At 26.7% G+C, this 21,496-nt stretch overlaps 2 protein-coding genes across 5 annotated transcripts in view; one reads left to right on the top strand and one right to left on the bottom strand.

The window, feature by feature from the left end:
- The window catches only part of LOC125834553 (auxin response factor 8-like), a 771,942-nt gene that overhangs the window by 169,156 nt on the left and 581,290 nt on the right, over positions 1-21,496 (bottom strand). The gene's annotated exons all lie outside the window — the stretch shown is intronic.
- LOC125834564 (2-methylpropanoate--CoA ligase CCL4-like) lies at positions 10,494-12,544 on the top strand. Its single transcript, XM_049513706.1, has one exon. It carries the CDS (start codon positions 10,497-10,499, stop codon positions 12,150-12,152), a length of 1,656 nt encoding a protein of 551 aa, XP_049369663.1. The 5' UTR covers positions 10,494-10,496; the 3' UTR covers positions 12,153-12,544.

Genomic DNA, 21,496 nt, shown 5'->3' with positions numbered 1-21,496 from the left:
TTTTATAAAAATTAATCAGTTTTTTTTTAACAATTTTTTATAGTTATTTTAATTATTTACAGTTTCTTATCATTATTTTAATTATTTACATTTTGTTTCTAAAATTTAAATTTTGACAATTTTTAAATGAGAATGATGGTTATCTATTTAATCTAATTTTTAAATGTGTTTTTATTCTGTAAAAAAAAGATTTTCTCAAAACACCGTATCTCAACTCTTAGGATAAAGCAGCAAAATATTAGGATAATATTAAAAGAAAAAAATATATTTAAAGTTTCATATTTCGTAAAACTTAACTATGGTATTGAATCAGTAGTCTATATAATAATTAAATTAAACATAAAGTATATATTTAGATTAATTAAATTTAAATTAAGAATTAAGAATATATTTATATTAGTATTTTTATTTTTTTTTATAAAAAAAAAAGAGGAAAAAAAAAAACTAAATAATTACTACCTTAGTGCACATCTCTTCCCCATTTCCCCACCTACTCACAAACACATATAAATATATTGTATTTATAGAAAATTATTATACCGTGTATATAAATAAAAAATATATTTCTACTACTTAATTATAAGTGTGGATAACCACACAGGTGGCGGTCAACATGCCTACTTCACTTGTGTGGTTCACACTTTTACTATCTTTTCCCTTTATTTTAATTTATTTGTCTTATTTTTTTAAAAAATTATATATTTAAAATTGTGTAAAAAAATATTATAAATCATGATAATTGACAATTTAAAATATTTTTGAAAAACATATAAAAAAATTCAATTTCTTATGAATTTTTTTTGATTAATTTATAAATTTAATCTATTTGTGTCATCTACTACTTAATTATAAGTGTGGATAACCACACAGGTGGCGGTCACCTGTGTGGTTCCACACTTCTACTGTTTTTAATTTTTTCCTTCGTTTTAATTTGTTTGTCTTATTTTTTTTTAAAATTATATATTTAAAATTGTGTAAAAAATACTATAAATCATGATAATTGACAACTTAAAATATTTTTGAAAAACATACAAAAATTCAATTTCTTATAAAAAAATTGATTAATTCATAAAATTAATCTATTTGTATCACATAAAATGGGACAAAAGAAGTAACATGTATTATTTAATTTGGAAACTACATAGAAAGTATTGTAAATCTTAATAATTAACAACATTTGATTGACTCTTGAAATTCTATTTGTGCTACATACATTGGGATAAGAGAAGTAACATATATTATTAAAAATTTATGTAAAAAGTACTATAAATTACAATATCAAAAGAAGTAACATGTCATATTTAATTTGGAAACTACGTAGAAAGTATTGTAAATCTCAATAATTAACAATATTTTATTGACTCTTGATATTTTATTTGTGCTACATACATTGGAACAAGAGAAGTAATATTTATTATTCAAAAAATTACGTAAAAATACTATAAATTACAATAATTAACAACTTAAAATATTTAAAAATCATATTAAAATTTAATTGACTATCTAAATTCTATTTATGTCACATAAAGTGAGACAAAAATAACAAATATTAGGCCCGTACTAGCACAGGCACCGGTGCCTAGTATACATATATTAGTGGGGAAAAGGCCGTGCTCAATATTTATTCACAAAGTTATTTTTTAAAATAGTGTTGACTAAATAATTTTAATTCTTTTTTATCTAAAATGCTTGAATTACAAATATGGTGTTTGGACAAGTTAGCTTTGTTGGTCTGATTGAGGATGAATTGGTTCCAAGTTGATTTGTCTATTTTACTTCTCCTTTTGTGTTTGCTCAGTTTCATCTTCACATCCTAATTGGTAAACTGTCTTCCCAAAGTTAGAGAGAATTGTAGACCTTTGCACATTCATGGATATTCCTTCTAAATAAGGCAGGCAGCTAATAACATACCATAACCTTGTTGTCCCTCCATTTTTGAAATTTTTATTGCAATGTAATTTCATTTCCTTGTATTGGAAAATTCATTCCTTTTTGGCGATTACATTCAGTTCCTATTTATATGTTTTTCTTACTGAAAATAAATGTTACTTAAAGTTCTTGTCCTTTCACAAAACTAATGCATAAATGATACTTTCATTATTCCTAATTATTTGTTCAATTTTTCTTTTTTAGTTGTCCATTTTGACAAATCAAGAAAGGACAATTTTTTTTAACCTATTATATCCTCAATTAATTAATTTTGAAAAAGGTAAAACTTGTGTGAATATCTAAAATTTTTAATTCATCAATTTCATAATTAATATGAGTAAAATGGTAAACTCAACATGTCAATTATTGTTTTTTTAAAAGGTGTGTTGTGTGTGTCAATTCAAAAGGGGACAAGTAATTAGGGACAAATGGAATAGAGTATTATTTTTCCTATTTTACTCATGAGAGTTATTAGTCTTGAAAGTATGTATTTGACCAACATAGAAAAACTAAGTAATTAATTCATGTTTATTGGTCAAATTAATTAATCAAAAATAAATTAATTCATGTTTATTGATTGAAAATTTGACTTTAAGTGAACACTAAATAATTATAAACTCACTTAATTTTTTAATAGAGTAAAGTCTAAAATAGTGATAACTAAGGGTGTGTTTGGTATGAAGGAAAATGTTTTCCTGGAAAACAAGTTGATTTTTGACTTATCATGTTTGGTTGGTGAGTAGAAAATATTTTCTGGAAAAGATTTTTAGTGTTTGATTTTATGAGTGAATTTCTTTTTTATTGAGAATCGGGATGAAAAAATAAAAAATTGAAGTTGAAAATATTTTTTAAAAACAATAAAAATTGATTGGGGGGGGGGGGGCGAGGGTAGTGGGTCGGGGTAAAAAATAAAAAATTGAAATTTGAAATATCTTTTAAAAATAATTTTTAATATTTTTTTGGGAGGGGGTGGGGGTAGGGGTAGGGGTGAGGGTGAGTAAAAAAATTGAATTTACAAACAAGTTTTAAATTATTATTTTTTGGGGGTGTTGGTTGGGGGGCTGGTTTGAGGGTAGAGACAAAATAAATTGATTTTTTCAACAAAAAAATAATTGTAGTTTGAAGTTGGAAGAGAGTTTTGGAAAATGTTTTCCTTAAATTTTGAAGGGAAATCATTTTCCTTAAATTTGAGGAAAATGAGTTGATTTGGAAAACATTTTCCAAAACATTTAACCTAACCAAACATGAGAAAATTGGAAAACATTTCCAAAAAATGTTTTCCTTCATACCGAACACACCCTAAATAGAGACGAAGGGAATATTAAATGACATTATTGGAATACATACACAAGGCAAACATAAATAATTGGAAAAATTACAGAAATCTCACATTTTAGTTTACTTATTACCATTATCCCCTATAAGTTTTACAAATTTCCAAAATTTCTCATTTTCGCGCATCAAATTAGTGTATCTCGCGCATCAGATTAATGTATCAACGCTTATAGTATTGTATCTCACGCATCAAATTAGTGTATCATGTATAAAATGTAATGTATCTTACTTAATGATTAATGTATCTCGCGCATCAGATTAATGCATCAGCGGTTATATTATTGTATCCGTTTGAGGGATTTCTATAATTATAAATTTTTAAGGGATAACTTGTAATTTTGTCTTAAAAGTATGTGATTTCTATCATTTACCCATAATAATATCTGCTTAGAAATATATGACTATGATTTATTATTATAAAAAAAAAAAAAACTAGACAGAAAGTTAATTGTGAGTATATAGATAAATGTCAAATCCAAAAGGTTGTAGAGAGTATAAATTTAAAGTTTAAACCATCACATCATAGAAACTAACAATTTAACAACCATATGCATGTGTCACATTCATATTCTTGTGTTTTTACTTGGTTTGTCCAGACACAACCAAAAGAGGTTAGTCATAACATGGCTTTAGCCTTTAAAAATGATAATTATGGTGAAGATTACGAAGAATATAGTAGATACTTCCTCCGTCTAACAATGTTCGTCCACTATTAACTTTGCACACTTCTTAAAAATTATAAATACAAGGATAATTATACTATATTATCTTTTGAATATAATAAATATAATGTCTTAAAAAATATAATAGGAAAATGACTATAACTAATGATAAGGGTAAATTAGGAATTTAATATAAATTTATTCATAAATTTCATAAAGTAAACCAAAATTGTTAGACATTTTAAAATAGTATAATGGACAACAGGAAGAAAATAGAGCAACTTTCACATATAGCAAACAAAAAAATCATATTTGTATGCTATAACAAAGTTTGCATAATTGTGCTCCATATATATGTATAATTCGCTATACATATACAATTGAAAGCTATGTCTATTTCGCTATACATATATACAAAAAGAAGCAATTGTATAATTCGTTGGCTCCTCTTCAGATTTGTATAATTTCGCTGGCAGGCCATTTGTATAAATTGTTGTTAGCCTCTCGTTTGTATAAATCGTTGACAAAATATTTGTATATCAAAAATCGCTCTCTCTTTCGCTTTATACAAACATAAATTATACATTATATTTGTATAATCTGTGTTTGTATAAAACGAGAAAGAGAGAAAGACAAAAGAGAACTGGACAGAGGAATATTTGTATTGTATAATTATAAGTGTATAAGACGAATATATATGTATTTGCATGTGTATATACAATTTTCTTTCGCTTTATACAAACATAAATTATACATTATACAAACATAAATTTTACATTATATTGTATAATCTGTGTTGTATAAAACGAGAAAGAGAGAAAGGCAAAAGAGAACTGCGCAGGGGAATATTTTTATTGTATAATAATTATAAGTGTATAGGACGAATATACATGTATTTGCATGTGTATATACAATTTTCTCTCGCTTTATACAAACAGAAACACAATTTATATAATTCTGTGGTATAAAGCGAGAGAGGCGAGCACAGAGGAAGCGAGCAAGAAAGGGAGAGTAGCAAGCGAGAATTTGGAGGGAGAGAGGCGACTGACAAACGTTTGTTACGGGACGCAATTAAATTAAATAATAGCTACTCCATTTATTTTAGATTATAAATTTGTCATTCTGTACAATTATCCCAAGAAAATATAATACTACAAGGATTTGAGATCATAAAGGAGGTGGAATATAATAGTTAAAAGTTGGTTAGGAGATGAAGAGATTACATTTAGTGGATATCACATAAATAAAATATTCATAACAATTAACTTACTTTTTAATAAGTGTCATAATTCATTCCTTTTGAAGCATATGGATTGTGGGGCATTTAGAAAAGAGTAACTTTCGCGTATAACAAACATAAAAATCATATTGATATGTTAGTGCTATAGTTTGCATAATTGTATTCCATAGTAAATTTTATATTTGTTATAGAGCTTTTGATTTGTATAATTCGCTAGATACATCCAATTTTATACAAATTGTTCAGTTTTGTATAAATTCATTTATACATTGTAATTTGTATAATAAGATTTGTTTTGTATAATTATAAGTGTATATGACGAAATATATATTTGTATTTGTATATACACTTTTCTCTCGCTTTATATAAACACATTTTATACATTTGTATACCGAATGGGTAATTGTATATCGAAAATGGTTGATTGTGTACTGAACCAGAAGAAAAAAAATATGGGATGTTTGCTGCGAATTACAAATAAAATAAACTATGGCTATATCATTTAATTTGAATTAATAGTTTGCTATTTCATACAATTTTTCCCTTTAGAAGAGTGGGAAAATTGTATGAAATAACAAACTATTAATTCAAATTAAATGTTATAGCCATAATTTCTTTTATTTGTAATTCGCAGCAAACATTCCATGTTTTTTGCCATCCCATTTGTATACTGAAATATACAAATAGACCGAAATATACAAATGCAGGACCCATTTGTATATCAAAATATACAAATAGACACAAATACATGAATGTAGGACCCATTTGTATACTGAAATATACAAATACAGGACCCATTTGTATACCGAAATATACAAATCAGGACCCATTTGTATACCAAAATATACAAATCAGGACCCATTTGTATACCAAAATATACAAATAGACCCAAATACATATTTTTTTATGTATATGTATACCGAAATATACAGATTAATAGCCATAACAAACATAAAGTTTGCTATGAAGCGCAATTATACAAACTATAGTTATAGTATACAAATATGATTTTTATGTTTGCTATACAAATAGACTGAAATATACAAATGCAGGATCCATTTGTATACCAAAATATACAAATAGACACAAATACACAAATGCAGGACCCATTTGTATATCGAGATATACAAATACAAGACCCATTTGTATACCGAAATATACAAATAGACCGAAATATACAAATCAGGACCCATTTAATTCCGAAATATACAAATAGACCCAAATACATATTTTTTATGTATATGTATACCGAAATATACAGATTAATAGCCATAGCAAACATAAAATTTGCTATGGAGAGCAATTATACAAACTATAGTTATAGTATACAAATATAATTTTTATGTTTGCTAAACCTAAAATTTACTCTAAAGCTATTTTTTTTTATGGTTCAAATTGAATGATTTTTTTAAGGTTTGTCACCGGTACACCTTAAAAGGAAATACGTAATACAATTGTTGTTAGATTGTATAAAACGTTAAATTTTAACAGCTCATCAAGACTTGAATAATTTTTAAATTAGAGTCAATTGATCAATCTCTATCTCTAGGTGGTTGATCAATTGGAGACGTAAGCTAACTTTTCCATAGAAAATATTTTATTATTTCAACTTCAACCAAAATATTATTTGAAAAGATTTTCATAATATAATTAGTTATTTGAAGTGAAACTATGACTTTTGCTTGCAAAATCACGATCCCAAATACTAATTTTTTTTATTTTTTTACAATTCAATGTCTAATAATTGTAAGTTCTTTTTTCTGACTTCAACCGAATATTATCATGTTTGTCGTTGTCCTCCGCCAAAGTACTTTTTTTGGAAATATATAAAGCTTTATCAAAACAACTTGGACCTACAGTTCCATACTAGTTTAATTTTTATTTTTATTTGATCTTTTTCTTGCAAAGAAGAGAAAAAAAAAATTCTACAAAAACTTGCATAAATGAAAAAGAAGAGAGTCAAGAATATCCTTAATCAATCGAAAAAGGCTTTAAAATATTTTCTTTTTATCATTTAGTCTAAAAATATTCTCCTTCCATCTTTTGGTCTAAAATACCTTCAACCTAAATTTAATTAAATTGAGTTCTTTTATTAATTAGTTTTTTTTTGTTCTAAAAGTATTTTTTTATTTATTCAAATTCTTAATATTAGATTATCCCAAAATATTGAAAATATTTAAATCTAACTATATTTGAAATAAAAAATAGAATTTTTATGTTGTCAAAATTTTTAATAATAGAGAGTGAAAAAGGGACAAAATTTAGTTAGTTAATTATAGTATATATATATATATATATATATACCAAACTATTGTGGATTTTGCGGGAATTGAGTTAATGAATATAATTATCATTAAAAAAATTTAAAAACATAATTATCATAATGATGCTGAAATAGGGGAGGATAAAACATTTTCTAAAAAGTTTGTTAACGTAAAGAATTTATTTTTATTTTAAATATTGTTAGACTTAAATTATAAATATTTTGGAATGAACTTGCCTTTTAGAGTAAATAAAAGAATTAATTCATTAGTAAGAAAAATCAATTCATTTAAATATGGGTTGAGGGTATTTTTAGTCCAAAATACAGAAGGAAGGGTATCTTTGAACAAAAAATTAAATAAAAATTAACTTTAGACCAAAAAATGAAAGGAGGATATTTTTATTTTTTTTTCAATAGGTTAGAAACATTTTTGGCCCTTATCTGCATATAATATATGCAGAATTGTTGAGTCCTTTTACTAGACTAATGTTTTGACTAGACACCAAAAGAAAAAGATCCATTCTGCAAAAAGGGCTACTTGATGTAGTAATTGGAGTATGTATTGATGAGTTTTTTTTATCTCTGCCAAAGTAGTGGTAGGACATAGTCACTAACCTTGATTTGTGAACAATATGTGAATGATGAATCTATACATTATTAGTAATGTCACTATGATATACACTTTTAATGAAAATAGATAATTTTGGCACTAGAGAAACAAGACTTTGATTGCTATTTAATGGTTTATTCCTTTTCTCAATCCTCACATGTGTTGTAAAATCAATCTAAAAAGGTAATATGATTTATTAAAAGATTGAAACAAGAATAACAAAGAGAGATAAGAAATAAAAGATGTACAATATGATTCTCAATATCTTTATTTAAAGAATTATTACTATGCTAAAAATATTTTTTATGTTGATTTTATTGTCGCTAGAAGTTGATTTTGTTGTAATATATATTGAGGATTATCAAATGATATTATTATCACGATCTAAAATTCAAATCATGATGACACTTATGGTAAGCCAACTTTTCAAGAAACAAAAATCATAAAGATATTTGCGAAAGTAATATTAATGATAACACAATAATCAACATCTCAAACATCTTTCATAAATAATGTTGCAGTTCAATCAAAAGTCAAAATCAACTCCAGACTTAATGTCATGTGTACGAAAATTTTCTTATTATCTAAATCATTTTTCAAAATTTAATATTAAATATTAATTAATAAATGATTTTTTTAATGAATATGTTAAGTCTAAATATGACAAGTAAAAATGAATCGAACGAATATATTAATTAAAGATCATAGTGTAGCTTTCCCATAGCGTTTGACCAATATTTTGGAATCTTTTTTTTTAAAAAAAAATATTGTGGATGAAATTTTTTGACCAAAAAAATGGTATAATTGGATAAAGAGGTTTCTCGGAAAGATACTGTAAATTTACTCTTCTTATTTTTTATAAAATATATCCATCACAAACAGAGGGGAATCAAAACCTAGGAAATCGGTTCGATTTAATTTTAGTCATCGTGGTTTCACATCCACGTGTAGGCTTGCGTATACCGGATATCGAATAATAATTTATTTTAAAAAAAAAATTCTAACCCAACTAGTAAAATATCAAAGGAGAGGAAGTATCAAAATTGAGATGTGGGTCCTGGACTCTTGATTATAGAGTTTTAAACGCAGATTACTAGTATTTTTTTAGTAGTGTATATACAATTCAATTTTTGAAGATGGATTCGTTTTATAAGTATACCTAATCATCTTTAAATATAAAAACATATTATTTTTATAACTGAATTTATTAATTAAATTAGAATTATATTATTCAAATATTTGGATTCGGATTGAATAATACAATTTGAATAAGTATGGGTGTACAAATCTCATAATTTAATTAATTCAGATTTGCATACCTATTAGGACTCACTTAGAGGAGAAAAAGTTCCGTATCAAATTTTTCCAATTAAGAATAAGAGATTTTATTTCTTCTGGAAACTTTTCTTCATACTGGTATTAATAATTTTTATATTGTTAATATCATAATTTATTATATATTAATTGTACACCATATATATAATAAAGAGAGTATAATCAATAGGAACAAATACATCAAATATATTTTCATCAAAATATTTGACATGAAGTTGGTCAAAGAATTTCTATGACATTTATTAGTCAAAATATATTTTTAAAATTACTTTTCTCTCTTTTTTCTTTTAACGTGAAATGCACCCGTTAGATACTTATTTTTAAAAATATTTTTGATACTCCCAATTTCGAGGACGAGTTTCATTTGGAAATATTGTTAATCACAATGAGATCATCTTAAGAAAAAATAATACTCATCCGTTACATAGTAGTTGATCATCATATTAATATAGTTGTCCTATATTAATTGATCAACTTACTAAATCAAAAAATCAGTAATTAATTATTTTTTCTATATTACCCTTGAAATTTTTTTTTTTTTGAAAGTATTCACATTTGTTTTTAAGGGATGAGTTAGTAAAATTATCTTTTTATTTATTATTTACTATTAAGTATTGTGCAAAATGAAAAATGATCAACTAATATGGAACGGATGGATGGAGTAATAATAAGAGAACGTGAGGAATATGCTTCTAAATTGTGAGAATTGAAATAATCAAGTGGAGTACTTTTTTTTTATTATTTAATGACAATAAATGGGATACGTTTTCTTTACAACTGTAATTTACAAAAATATTTGATTATTTGATGTCACACAATTTATTGTCATTAAATATTAATCTAATCCATACATTAAATACAATCTTATTTAGTCAAATCTTCATATAGAGTCTAGAGACGGCCGAAAGAGGAAGCAACGCACGATTTTAGAGATTAATTATAGAAACTTGTAATATATTACTCCTTAATATGTGTCTAAAATATCTTTAAATCTTATCATTTAAAGATAATCACATAAATATATAAAATCCAATAAAAAATTAAAAATGAGTAGGAGTACTTTTTTGTTTCATTGGATCTATATAATAGCATTAACAGAGACCTTAAACAGAGCAGAAAAATATGGATGAGCTAAAGCCAACGCCACCAAATTCAAGTCCTCTTACTCCTATTACCTTCTTGGAAAGAGCTGCTACTATCTATGGCGATTGCCCTTCCATCGTCTACAACAACACAACTCACAATTGGTCCCAAACCCATTCTCGTTGCCTAAAAGTTGCTTCATCCATTGCATCTTTTGGTATTCAAAGAAATCATGTTGTCTCCGTTGTTGCCCCTAATATCCCTGCCATGTATGAGCTTCATTTTGCTGTTCCCATGGCTGGTGCTGTACTCAACACCATTAATCTCCGTCTTGATGCACGTACTATCTCTGTACTCCTCCGTCACAGCGAATCTAAACTCCTCTTCGTTGATTGTCAATCCAAATCCCTAATTCTCGAAGCTCTGTCCTTATTTCCGCCTGAATTCCACCGTCCGGTTCTCGTTCTTATCGAGGACGAAGAATTCCCAATTCCAAAAACTGATGAATTTATCACTACTTATGAGGAATTGGTTGAAAGAGGGGATTCGGGTTTCAATTGGATTCGCCCGAAAAGTGAATTTGATCCGATTGCTATGAATTACACTTCTGGAACTACATCTGCTCCGAAAGGTGTGGTTCATAGCCATAGGGGTATTTTCGTTGTTTCGTTGGATTCGTTGATTGAATGGTCCGTTCCGAAACAGCCGGTTTATTTATGGACGCTACCTATGTTTCATGCAAACGGATGGAGTTATCCATGGGGTATGGCTGCTGTTGGTGGAACGAATATCTGTTTGAGAAAATTCGATGCTGGAATCATTTATGACTCGATCAACAAACACGGTGTTACTCATATCTGCGCTGCTCCAGTGGTACTCAACATGTTGTCGAATTCCCCTGACAGTAAGCCATTAAAACACCCTGTTTATATAATGACAGCAGGATCCCCACCCCCTGCTGCTGTCCTGTTTCGAACAGAGTCCCTTGGATTTGTAGTCCATCATGGTTATGGACTTACAGAAACTGGTGGATTAGTTATTTCTTGTACATGGAAAAATCACTGGAATAAATTTCCAGCAAATGAAAGAGCAAGGCTGAAATCAAGACAAGGGGTTAGGACATTAGGGATGGCGGACGTTGACGTGGTGGATCCAGAATCAGGAGTCAGTGTTAAACGGGACGGATCAACATTAGGAGAAATTGTTCTAAAGGGTGCTTGTGTCATGTTGGGTTACTTTAAAGACCCGGAAGGAACGTCAAAATGCATGAAAGATGATGGTTGGTTTTACACAGGGGATGTGGCAGTTATGCATCCTGATGGATACTTAGAAATTAAAGATAGATCAAAGGATGTGATCATAAGTGGTGGAGAGAATTTGAGCAGTGTAGAAGTGGAATCAGTGTTGTATACCCATCCAGCGATTAACGAAGCAGCAGTAGTGGCAAGGCCAGATGAATTCTGGGGCGAAACTCCTTGTGCATTTGCTAGTCTGAATGGAAAACATAAGGCCAGTGAAAAAGACATTATTGAGTTTTGTAGAGCCAAATTGCCACATTATATGGTACCAAAGACTGTCATAATTAAACAAGAGCTTCCAAAGACATCAACAGGGAAAATTCAGAAGTTCGTGCTTAGAGACATTGCTAAAAGTATGGGGAAAAGCAATAGCAGCAAGAAGATGAGCAGAATGTAGAGATGAGTTAACTCAGCCTGGATGGGGTTCAAACAAATCTGTGCTTGTTTTTACTAGTAGTGTGTGGACAAACACAATAATATGAATGTGACAAATTGCGTATGGTTGTTAAATTGTTAGTCCTATGACGTGGTTGATGGTTTAAATAATTTATAGCTTCTCCAACTTTTTGGATTTGGCATTTTCTATGAGTTGGTTTTAGCGTGCAGTTTTGGGCTTAACTAATAAAATGTGGAGGCTGTAATTTTCATTTACTTGTTTCAGTTTGTCTTTGGAATTTTGCATCTTCAAATTTACCCCCAGCAATCAGCATGTATGTTATGGGGCTGTCGAAAACTACCCTACTTTTAATTTATTTGGTCCAAAATAAATAATCCCCTTTTTACTTGTCATATTTATATTTAATATACCTATTATTATTAAGAAAATAATACTCCCTCTGTACACTTGTCAAATTGTGACAAATAAAAGTGAACGGAGATATTCCTCTGTCTCAATTTATGTGACACTCGAATCAAACAATTTAAGTTTGATTGGAAATTTGCATATGTAATTTTCAATTTTTTTGAAATGAAATTTATATATTTGTAAACTAAGTAAAAAGTATTATAAATCACAATAATTAAAAAATATTTGAAAAATTTACAATTAAAGATAAATTTATTTGAATCTTGAAATCCGAAAATCTATATTCTATATATAATAAGCTACAATGCAAAGATTTTTATAATATTTAGTTACATTGTAACTATCTTGTTAGCTTTCAACCAAAAGGAGTACTTCTTTTAAATAACGGAAAAGGGTCAAAATTGTCCCTGAACTATGCGAAATAGATCACTTATACCCTCCATTACATTTTGGGATCAAAAATACCTCCGCAGTTATCCCAGGAGACCACAAATACCCTCAAGAGTTAACACCCCAATTTTTTAGTGACGTGGCAAGCCACATGGGACTAATCCCTCCACCTAAGCATTGTCAACTAAGATTCACTACAAAAGAACTTGACTTTTAGTGGCGACAAAGTCGCCACAAAATCCCAAAATATTGCCACTAAAGGTTATGAGTGATTTTTAGTGGCGACTAAGGCTCCAACAACCATTCGCTAGTAAAACCTATTTTTTCAACAAAAAAATATGATAATTAATTTTCGATTGCGACCTAATTTTCTAAAATAAATAACTTGCAATATCCATATTAAAAACATCCAATATTATTACGAAAAATAATCAAAATTACTTCTCGATTCAAATCTCCTACTATATATATATATAATGCATCATTGTACATTTTATACATTTACATATGACATAAAAATAAAACATATAGTGTCTTCAAACTTCTACTTAATCGATATCATTTTTGGTTTTTTAAAAACAATGAAGAAAAAAACACAAAATTAGAATTTAATGTTAAAAACTTTTAGTGACGATTTTTTGGGCTTTTGTGGCGACTGTTGTTGCCGCTAAAGGTCTAGTTCTTTTGTAGTGAATCCTAGTTGGCAACGCTTGGGTGGAAGGATTAGTCCCAGGTGGCTTGCCACATCAAAAAAAAATTGGGGTGTTAAACTCTTGAGGGTATTTGTAGTCTCTTAGGATAACAGCAGGGGCATTTTTGATCCCAAAATGTAACGAAGGGTATAGATGGTCTATTTCATATAGTTCGGGGGCAATTTTGACTCTTTTCCATTTAAATAATAAATATGTCATTGTATGAGCTATTTATTACTCACTCCTTTTGAATTTGTTAATCTGATTTTGATCTGACACATAGTTTACGAAAGTAAATTAGATTTTAAGAAAAAACATTAAGTGATACTTGAAGTTGTCCCAGATTTTCAAAAAGACACTTTAACTTTGCGTGCGTCCTATTAACTCACAAAACATTCAAAATCACAATAAATACACATTTTTTACACAATATTTCCACTTTGGCCAAAAATATCCTTCGAATGTGCAATTTCTTAAAAACAAAAAGTGAGACCCATTATTGATGTATTGAAGGATGCTTTAGTAATTTCCTATGATGAATTCGTCTTGTTTGTTTCTTTTAAATTTATTTTACTATACTAAATAATTGTATAAAATATTATAAATCACGATAATTAAATACTTAAATATTTAAAAGATATAAAAATATATAAAAGATCTGATTGATTCTTCAAATTTTACCGGTGACACATAAATTGGGACAAATGAAATAATATATATTATTTGAAAATTTCTTAGAAAGTACTATAAATTACAGTAATTAACAGATAGAAATATTTCAAAGACAAAAAAAATTGATTGAATCTCAAAATTTTTTTAGTACTACATAAATTGAGAAAGAAGAAATGACCTCTATTATTTGAAAATGGCGTAAAAGTATTATAAATCATACAATAAGAATTAACAATTTAAAACTTTAAAAGACTTTAATGCTTTATACTTATTCTATTTCCACTTTGGACAAAAATATCTTCCCAATATGCATATTTTTTAAAACAAAAAGTGGGACCCATTATTGATGTATTGAAGGATGCTTTGGTAATTTTCCTATGATGAATTCGTTTTGTTTGTTGTTTAATTTATTTAAAATAATTGTATAAAATATTATAAATCATAATAATTATTTACTTAAATATTCAAAAGATATAAAAATATGTAAAAGATCTGATTAACTCTTCAAATTTTATCGGTGACACATAAATTGGATAAATGAAATAATATCTATTACGGAAAAGGGTCAAAATTGCCCCTGAACTATGCGAAATAGACCACTTATACCCTCCATTACATTTTGGGATCAAAAATACCTCCGCAGTTATCCCAGGAGACCACAAATACCCTCAAGAGTTAACACCCCAATTTTTTAGTGATGTGGCATGCCACATGGGACTAATCCCTCCACCTAAGCATTGTCAACTAAGATTCACAACAAAAGAACTTGACTTTTAAAATTCCAAAATATTGCCACTAAAGGTTATGAGTGATTTTTAGTGGCGACTAAGGCTCCAACAACCATTCGCTAGTAAAACCTATTTTTTCAACAAAAAAATATGATAATTAATTTTCGATTGCGACCTAATTTTCTAAAATAAATAACTTGCAATATCCATATTAAAAACATCCAATATTATTACGAAAAATAATCAAAATTACTTCTCGATTCAAATCTCCTACTATATATATATAATGCATCAATGTACATTTTATACATTTACATATGACATAAAATAAAACATATAGTGTCTTCAAACTTCTACTTAATCGATATCATTTTTGGTTTTTTAAAAACAATGAAGAGAAAAACACAAAATTAGAATTTAATGTTAAAAACTTTTAGTGACGATTTTTTGGGCTTTTGTGGCGACTGTTGTTGCCGCTAAAGGTCTAGTTCTTTTGTAGTGAATCCTAGTTGGCAGCGCTTAGGTGGAAGGATTAGTCCCACGTGGCTTGCCATGTCAACAAAAAATTGGGGTGTTAACTCTTGAGGGTATTTGTGGTCTCTTAGGATAACAACATGGGCATTTTTGATCCCAAAATGTAATGAAGGGTATAAATGGTCTATTTCATATAGTTTGGGGGCAATTTTGACCCTTTTCCCTATATATTATTTGAAAATTACTTAGAAAGTACAATAATTTACAGTAATTAACAATAGAATATTTTAAAGACAAAAAAAATTGCTTGAATCTCAAAATTTTATTAGTACCACATAAATTGAGAAAGAAGAAATAACTTTTATTATTTGAAAATTCCGTAAAAGATATTACAAATCATACAAGAATAATTAGCAATTTAGAATGTTAAAAGACAATTTTATTTTTTTTACCATAGTTAACAATAGTTAAAAATTTAAACTATTTAAAATTAATATTAAAGTTTCATTAACTCTTTAATTTTGTCTTTGTCACATAAATTGAAACAAAACATGATACATATTGGGCCCGTGCGATGTCTAGTATCTATATAAAGGAGAATCAAGATAGGGTGATGTGACACCTCTCTATGACCTCCATTTCTATTTTATTTTTTTCTCCTTTTTTGACATTTTTTTTCATTAAATAATTTGTTTATTAATTAAAAAATTCAATCACATTTATTATTGTAATTATATATAATGAGTTACAAAAAAACCTCTATCTTTTTGCATTCTCTACTTAAATAAAACATTTGTTTTCAACTCCCTTCTAACTATTTCTTTGGATTACCCAATCTATAAATATCAATCATCTATGAAGATGTTGAATGCTCATTTTGATTTTTTCGTTCTTTCTTTTTATTAGTATAGATTTTTTCTCCTTTTTAATTTTCTTTTCCTCATCTTTTTATTCATCAATCATGTACTTAATAATAAAAAAAAGAATACATAGAAAAGATAATATCATGATATGACCTTTACTTTGATGAAGATCATAGATATATTATTCAAATATTCATCACAGAGGCAAATGGATGTTCACATTATTTCATACAAATTCAACAAAATGAAGAAGAAAGCTTAATTGTCTTGGAAGATTCATGAAGAGAGATTGTCATAGTAGTATAAAAGTTTGAATAATTTCCAAACATTTTGAAGATTCATTGTTGTATTATCTTGATTTCAATTAATATTATTTTATCGTCTTTTACTTAGTATAAAAGTTTGAATAATTTCCTAAGATTCATTGTTGCATTATTTTGATTTCAATTAATATTGTTTTGTCTTCTTTTATTTATTTCTTCGTTTTGAACGAAAAAAATTAATAAAAGACATGATTTTCTTTTGGCATAATCAGGCCCAATTTACTTTTATTGTAATTTGTTGTTTATCATATGTTAAATGTTTTCATTTAGCTAAAACTTTTACCTTTTCATTTTATCCTATGAAATAAATAAAGGGAAAAACTTATCTTGCAAACTTAATTAAAATTTTAAACTTGTCATTTCCTAAAATTAATTTCATACATTTTCCTTTCTTAAACTAAGAAATATCTCTTTTTTCATTATATATATATATATACTCTCGTAATTTATATTTTTTTTATCTTCATAACTTATATTTCTATAATCTCTATAACTCCTCATAACCCCCAAATTTAAATGTATAAACTTATACTAACTTATTGTGTTTCTTAATGAATCTATTTCTTTATACATAATAAGGGAGAAACATAGACAAGGTTGATATATGATCTCCATTTGTATTTATCCTTTTTCTCCCTTTTTTTGGCCTTTTCCTCAAATTTAAATTAATTATTTTATTATAAAAATAAACTACTTAATTTATTACAAATAAATATTACATTTATGAAAAACATATTTATAACAAAGACTCTTCACATACCAATTAAGTAATAAATATTAAAAATTAAAAATTATTTGATCCATTTAATTAGAGATTTGCCACGTAGATATAGATATGTATTAATATCATTTGAAGTCCTATATTTATGTCTTTTTTATTTGTCCTTTTCCACCATAATTGTTTTAATATTTTTACCTTCATAACTCATTTATTTAGTTGTTACACATAATAATATTTATAACTCTCATATTCTTTACCTTTTCATATTCATAACCCTTAAATATTAAATGTAAAAGTGAAGACAACTTATGACATTCCTTTATTTTTATCGATATAAATTTATTTTTTTTGTTTCATGAAATTCTATCTAAAGCTTTCCTTCATTTTCACTTAAATATCATATTCATGCCTGTGTTTGACTCGAATAAAAAAAGAAGAAAACTCTCAAATAGTGATAGGCTTGTGAAGTTGATATCGACAAAAGCTTAACATTATGTATTGCTTTTGGTTTTTCTTCTACCTTTTTAATGATTAAAATCGTAATGATATGTGTATTGTATTTTTTTTTCTTATGTATCGCTATGGTACGTACCTCTTAAGTTTAATTTTTATATGAATTTCTAATTGTTGTAACTCTATAATTTCCACTGTTGTTTATTTTTTACTTTAAAAAATAGTTTATTTATGTTATTTATTTTTAAATCATTATAAATTGCAACAATAAATATTGCGTTCTTTTGCTTCTTGTCACATGTAATTTTCTTATGTTTTTTCGTTATGGATTCAAATTGTACCTGTGCACATTTATAAAAATGTGTAATTATTTTATTTTATATATTTTTTATGTAAGGAGAAACTCTTAAAAAATATTAGAAATTTTGACTTAGATTCATATATATTAAATATATATTAGATACAAACATTGTTATATATAAAATATCTCTTTTATTTATATTATATTTAATGAATTATTCGTATTTTTATGATCGCGCAAAGCGCGGATGAGTTCTCTAGTGTCATATAAATTGGAGCGAGGAAGTCATTAATAGTAAGGGTAAATTACGAAGATCTTGACATGTTTGCAGTGAAATTTTTTTTTTTAAAAAAAATTACTATAAAAGTGTACAATAAAATATTATAGGTCATTACACATCTGTTATGAAAGTTATTACTCCTTCCGTTTTAGAAAGAGTGACCTAGTTTGACTTGACACAGAGTTTTAGAAAATAAAGAAGACTTTTTAATCTTGTGGTCTTAAATTAAAGTTATGTCAAATATACTACATTGTCCTTTAATCTTGTAGCCTTAAACATGCCACGTGAAAAACTAAAATTAAAATGTTACCAAAAAGAAAGAAAAAGACTATTCTTTTTGAAATAGACCAAAAATGAAAGGAGGTCCTTCTTTTTGAAACAAAAGGAGTAGTAACTAATGAGAGGCTCAATTGTGAATATTATTCTTTTGCTACTTCTCAATTTTTGATTTAGTTAAAAATAGCATTAATGAGAAAAGTAATTCTGAAAAAAATTTAATATACTTCATTAAAAATGATCGCAAGTATATGCTGTATAATTATATATTAGAAATATATATAAATATATATATATATATATATATATTTATGTAATATTTATACATTATAGCCGTTCTATCTTTTTTAAATGAGTTGATTTTTTTTTCAATCTAGATGAATTCAAATTTACTCTTAACAATGTTAAATTTTAGATATTAACTATTTTCGATGTTATAAAAATTGGGAACATGTACCCATTGATGTATAAATAAAATAAAATAAGAAAACTTGTAAATTTATTGAATAAAAGAAGAAAGAAAACAAAGAAAGAAAGGTACAAGTTCCATCTATTTATTTATTTATTTTTGGCAAGACTGCCATCAAATCACCCCCCCCCCCCCCCCCCTTTTTTTTTTTATGTGATTTTTCCCTCTTGCTTAATAGTCTTACATAACAAGTTAATTTTCTCAAACTCAAATTAGTTAATTGTTTATGTAATTCATAATGAGTATTGCACTTAGACTGCAAACAAATTTAAGTACTTTTAAATTATTTGCCTAAGTTAAAAAAGTATCTGTAAGCACTTAATTTTAAGTTAAAATGTTCAAATAAGTTAGAAATTAAAAGTCAGTCCAAATCAATCACATGGCTATTTTAGATATTTTAATTACTAATTAAATTATTTTGAATAAGAAAATTTGACTCATATAATTTCCCTTCCTTTGTTTATTTCAAAATCTAGTAGCATTTGGGATTTTCTTCCTTACTTTGCATTTATTTATTTAATTGATGATACCTTCAAAATTTTGAGTTTTCTTAGAACTAATTAGTTTTGTTATCAGTAACTCAATAAAGTTTAGAAAATAATATGTTTTTTTATTTTAAAAAAAATGTCATTGAAAGGATGAAATTTGATTGAAGAAGAAGAAAAAAAATTTAAAAATGGGGAGGGACACAACTTAACATGAGCGGAAAAGGATGAGAGTGAGGTAGGAAGAATAAAGAAAGAAAGAAAATGAAAGGAGGAGGTCAGCTTGAAAGTGAGAGTGGGTGGGTGAGATGGAAGATGAAGTGAAATTTAAGATGTAATTAAAATAAAAGTAATAAAAATAAAATATGATAAAAAGTAAGAGAGAGGAAAAAAAGATAAAGAAAAACTTAAAATGAAAAATAAGTATTTTTTAAATTAAATTAACACATGTCACATAATAATTGATATGTGATAACATTTGCTTTTTAAAATTTAAGATTGATCGAAAAATGATGTAATAATATTACTTCAAAATTGTTTAGGAGGGTAATAGGACGCCCGCATAGATAAGGTGTCTATTTGAAAATTCGAGATAATTTCAGGTGTCACTTTATGTCTTTCCTCTTATTTACTTACCTCATCATACATTTTGAAAGTCCCTTTTGGATTATTATTTTACAAGAAAAGAATCAACTTAGCAAGTGGTTGTAAATATTTTTAAACTTGACATAAATTATTAGTTTCATTCTCAAATTATAAAGGACCTTAAAAATAGGCCTCTACTTGACTAATTAAACTTAGATACATTCCGGTCTTCCATTTAACACATGACATAGCAAGTGGTCTCAAACTCTTGAATATCATACGGTTTTTAATAAAAAATCAAGAAAAATATTGAAAACATCTCTAAACTTAACTAGACTGTAGGAGTGTATTTCACTCCTACTACAAAAACGGATGTGTATTTAAGTTCAATTAGTCAAGTAAATGAGTATTTTTAAGATTGTTAATAATTTAAAGATGAAACTAATAATTTACGTCTAGTTTTAAAATGTTTTCAATACTTTTCTCTAAAATTTATCTAGCATCGAGAGATTTTGAAAATCAATTTCAAATATCAAAATCTCTTTCGAGCCTATTTTTGGGCTAAGATAAAATCATTGATTTCTTTTTAAGTAATGAAACTTATTTCAAATTTTTATATCTCATAGGAAGATTATATTCTGTCTGTTTATTTCTATTTCTCTATTTATTTGAAAAATATATTTTTATTACTGCAATTTTTAACAGAAAAGGCAAAAAAATAAATCATGTTTTATTTAATGTATTGATTACTTATTTCTCAAATCATTAATTTTCAAAACTTATTACTCGTATTAAACATTAACTATACAGATATTATGATAAATACATATATCAATCATTATTTCTTAAGGAGCATGCAATGTCCAAAGTAGAATGAAGGAAATTAAAGAATAATTTCTCTTTTTTTTAATTGTCATAATTTTCTCTTTGAGAGTAAAACGATACGAACTTTGACTGATATTTTAATATGTATTTTTTCATCAAATTGATATGGCTTTTCTTTTCTTTTTTTTTACAATTTCACACTACACTATGAATCTTCCTAGCTAATTATAATCTGACAAACTGTAGTAGCTAGTAATTGTGTTATTAACAATTTTTATTAAAATATCGTGTTATGATTTTAGGATAATGTATTATCTATTTCATTATAAAAATGATAATTTTATGTCAAACTTATCTATAATATAAGATTATGACTTGTGATAATAATAATAATGATAT

Source organism: Solanum verrucosum, unplaced genomic scaffold, assembly GCF_900185275.1.
Source record: "Solanum verrucosum unplaced genomic scaffold, falcon-dt-bn FXZP01000287.1, whole genome shotgun sequence".
NCBI lineage: Eukaryota > Viridiplantae > Streptophyta > Magnoliopsida > Solanales > Solanaceae > Solanum > Solanum verrucosum.
The sequence above is the reverse complement of the archived record's forward strand: the minus strand, read 5'-3'. Positions and strand labels throughout refer to the sequence as shown.

Excerpts from the sequence above, each read along its gene's own strand:
- LOC125834564 (XM_049513706.1), top strand. The coding sequence starts at position 10,497 with ATGGATGAGCTAAAGCCAACGCCACCAAATTCAAGTCCTCTTACTCCT.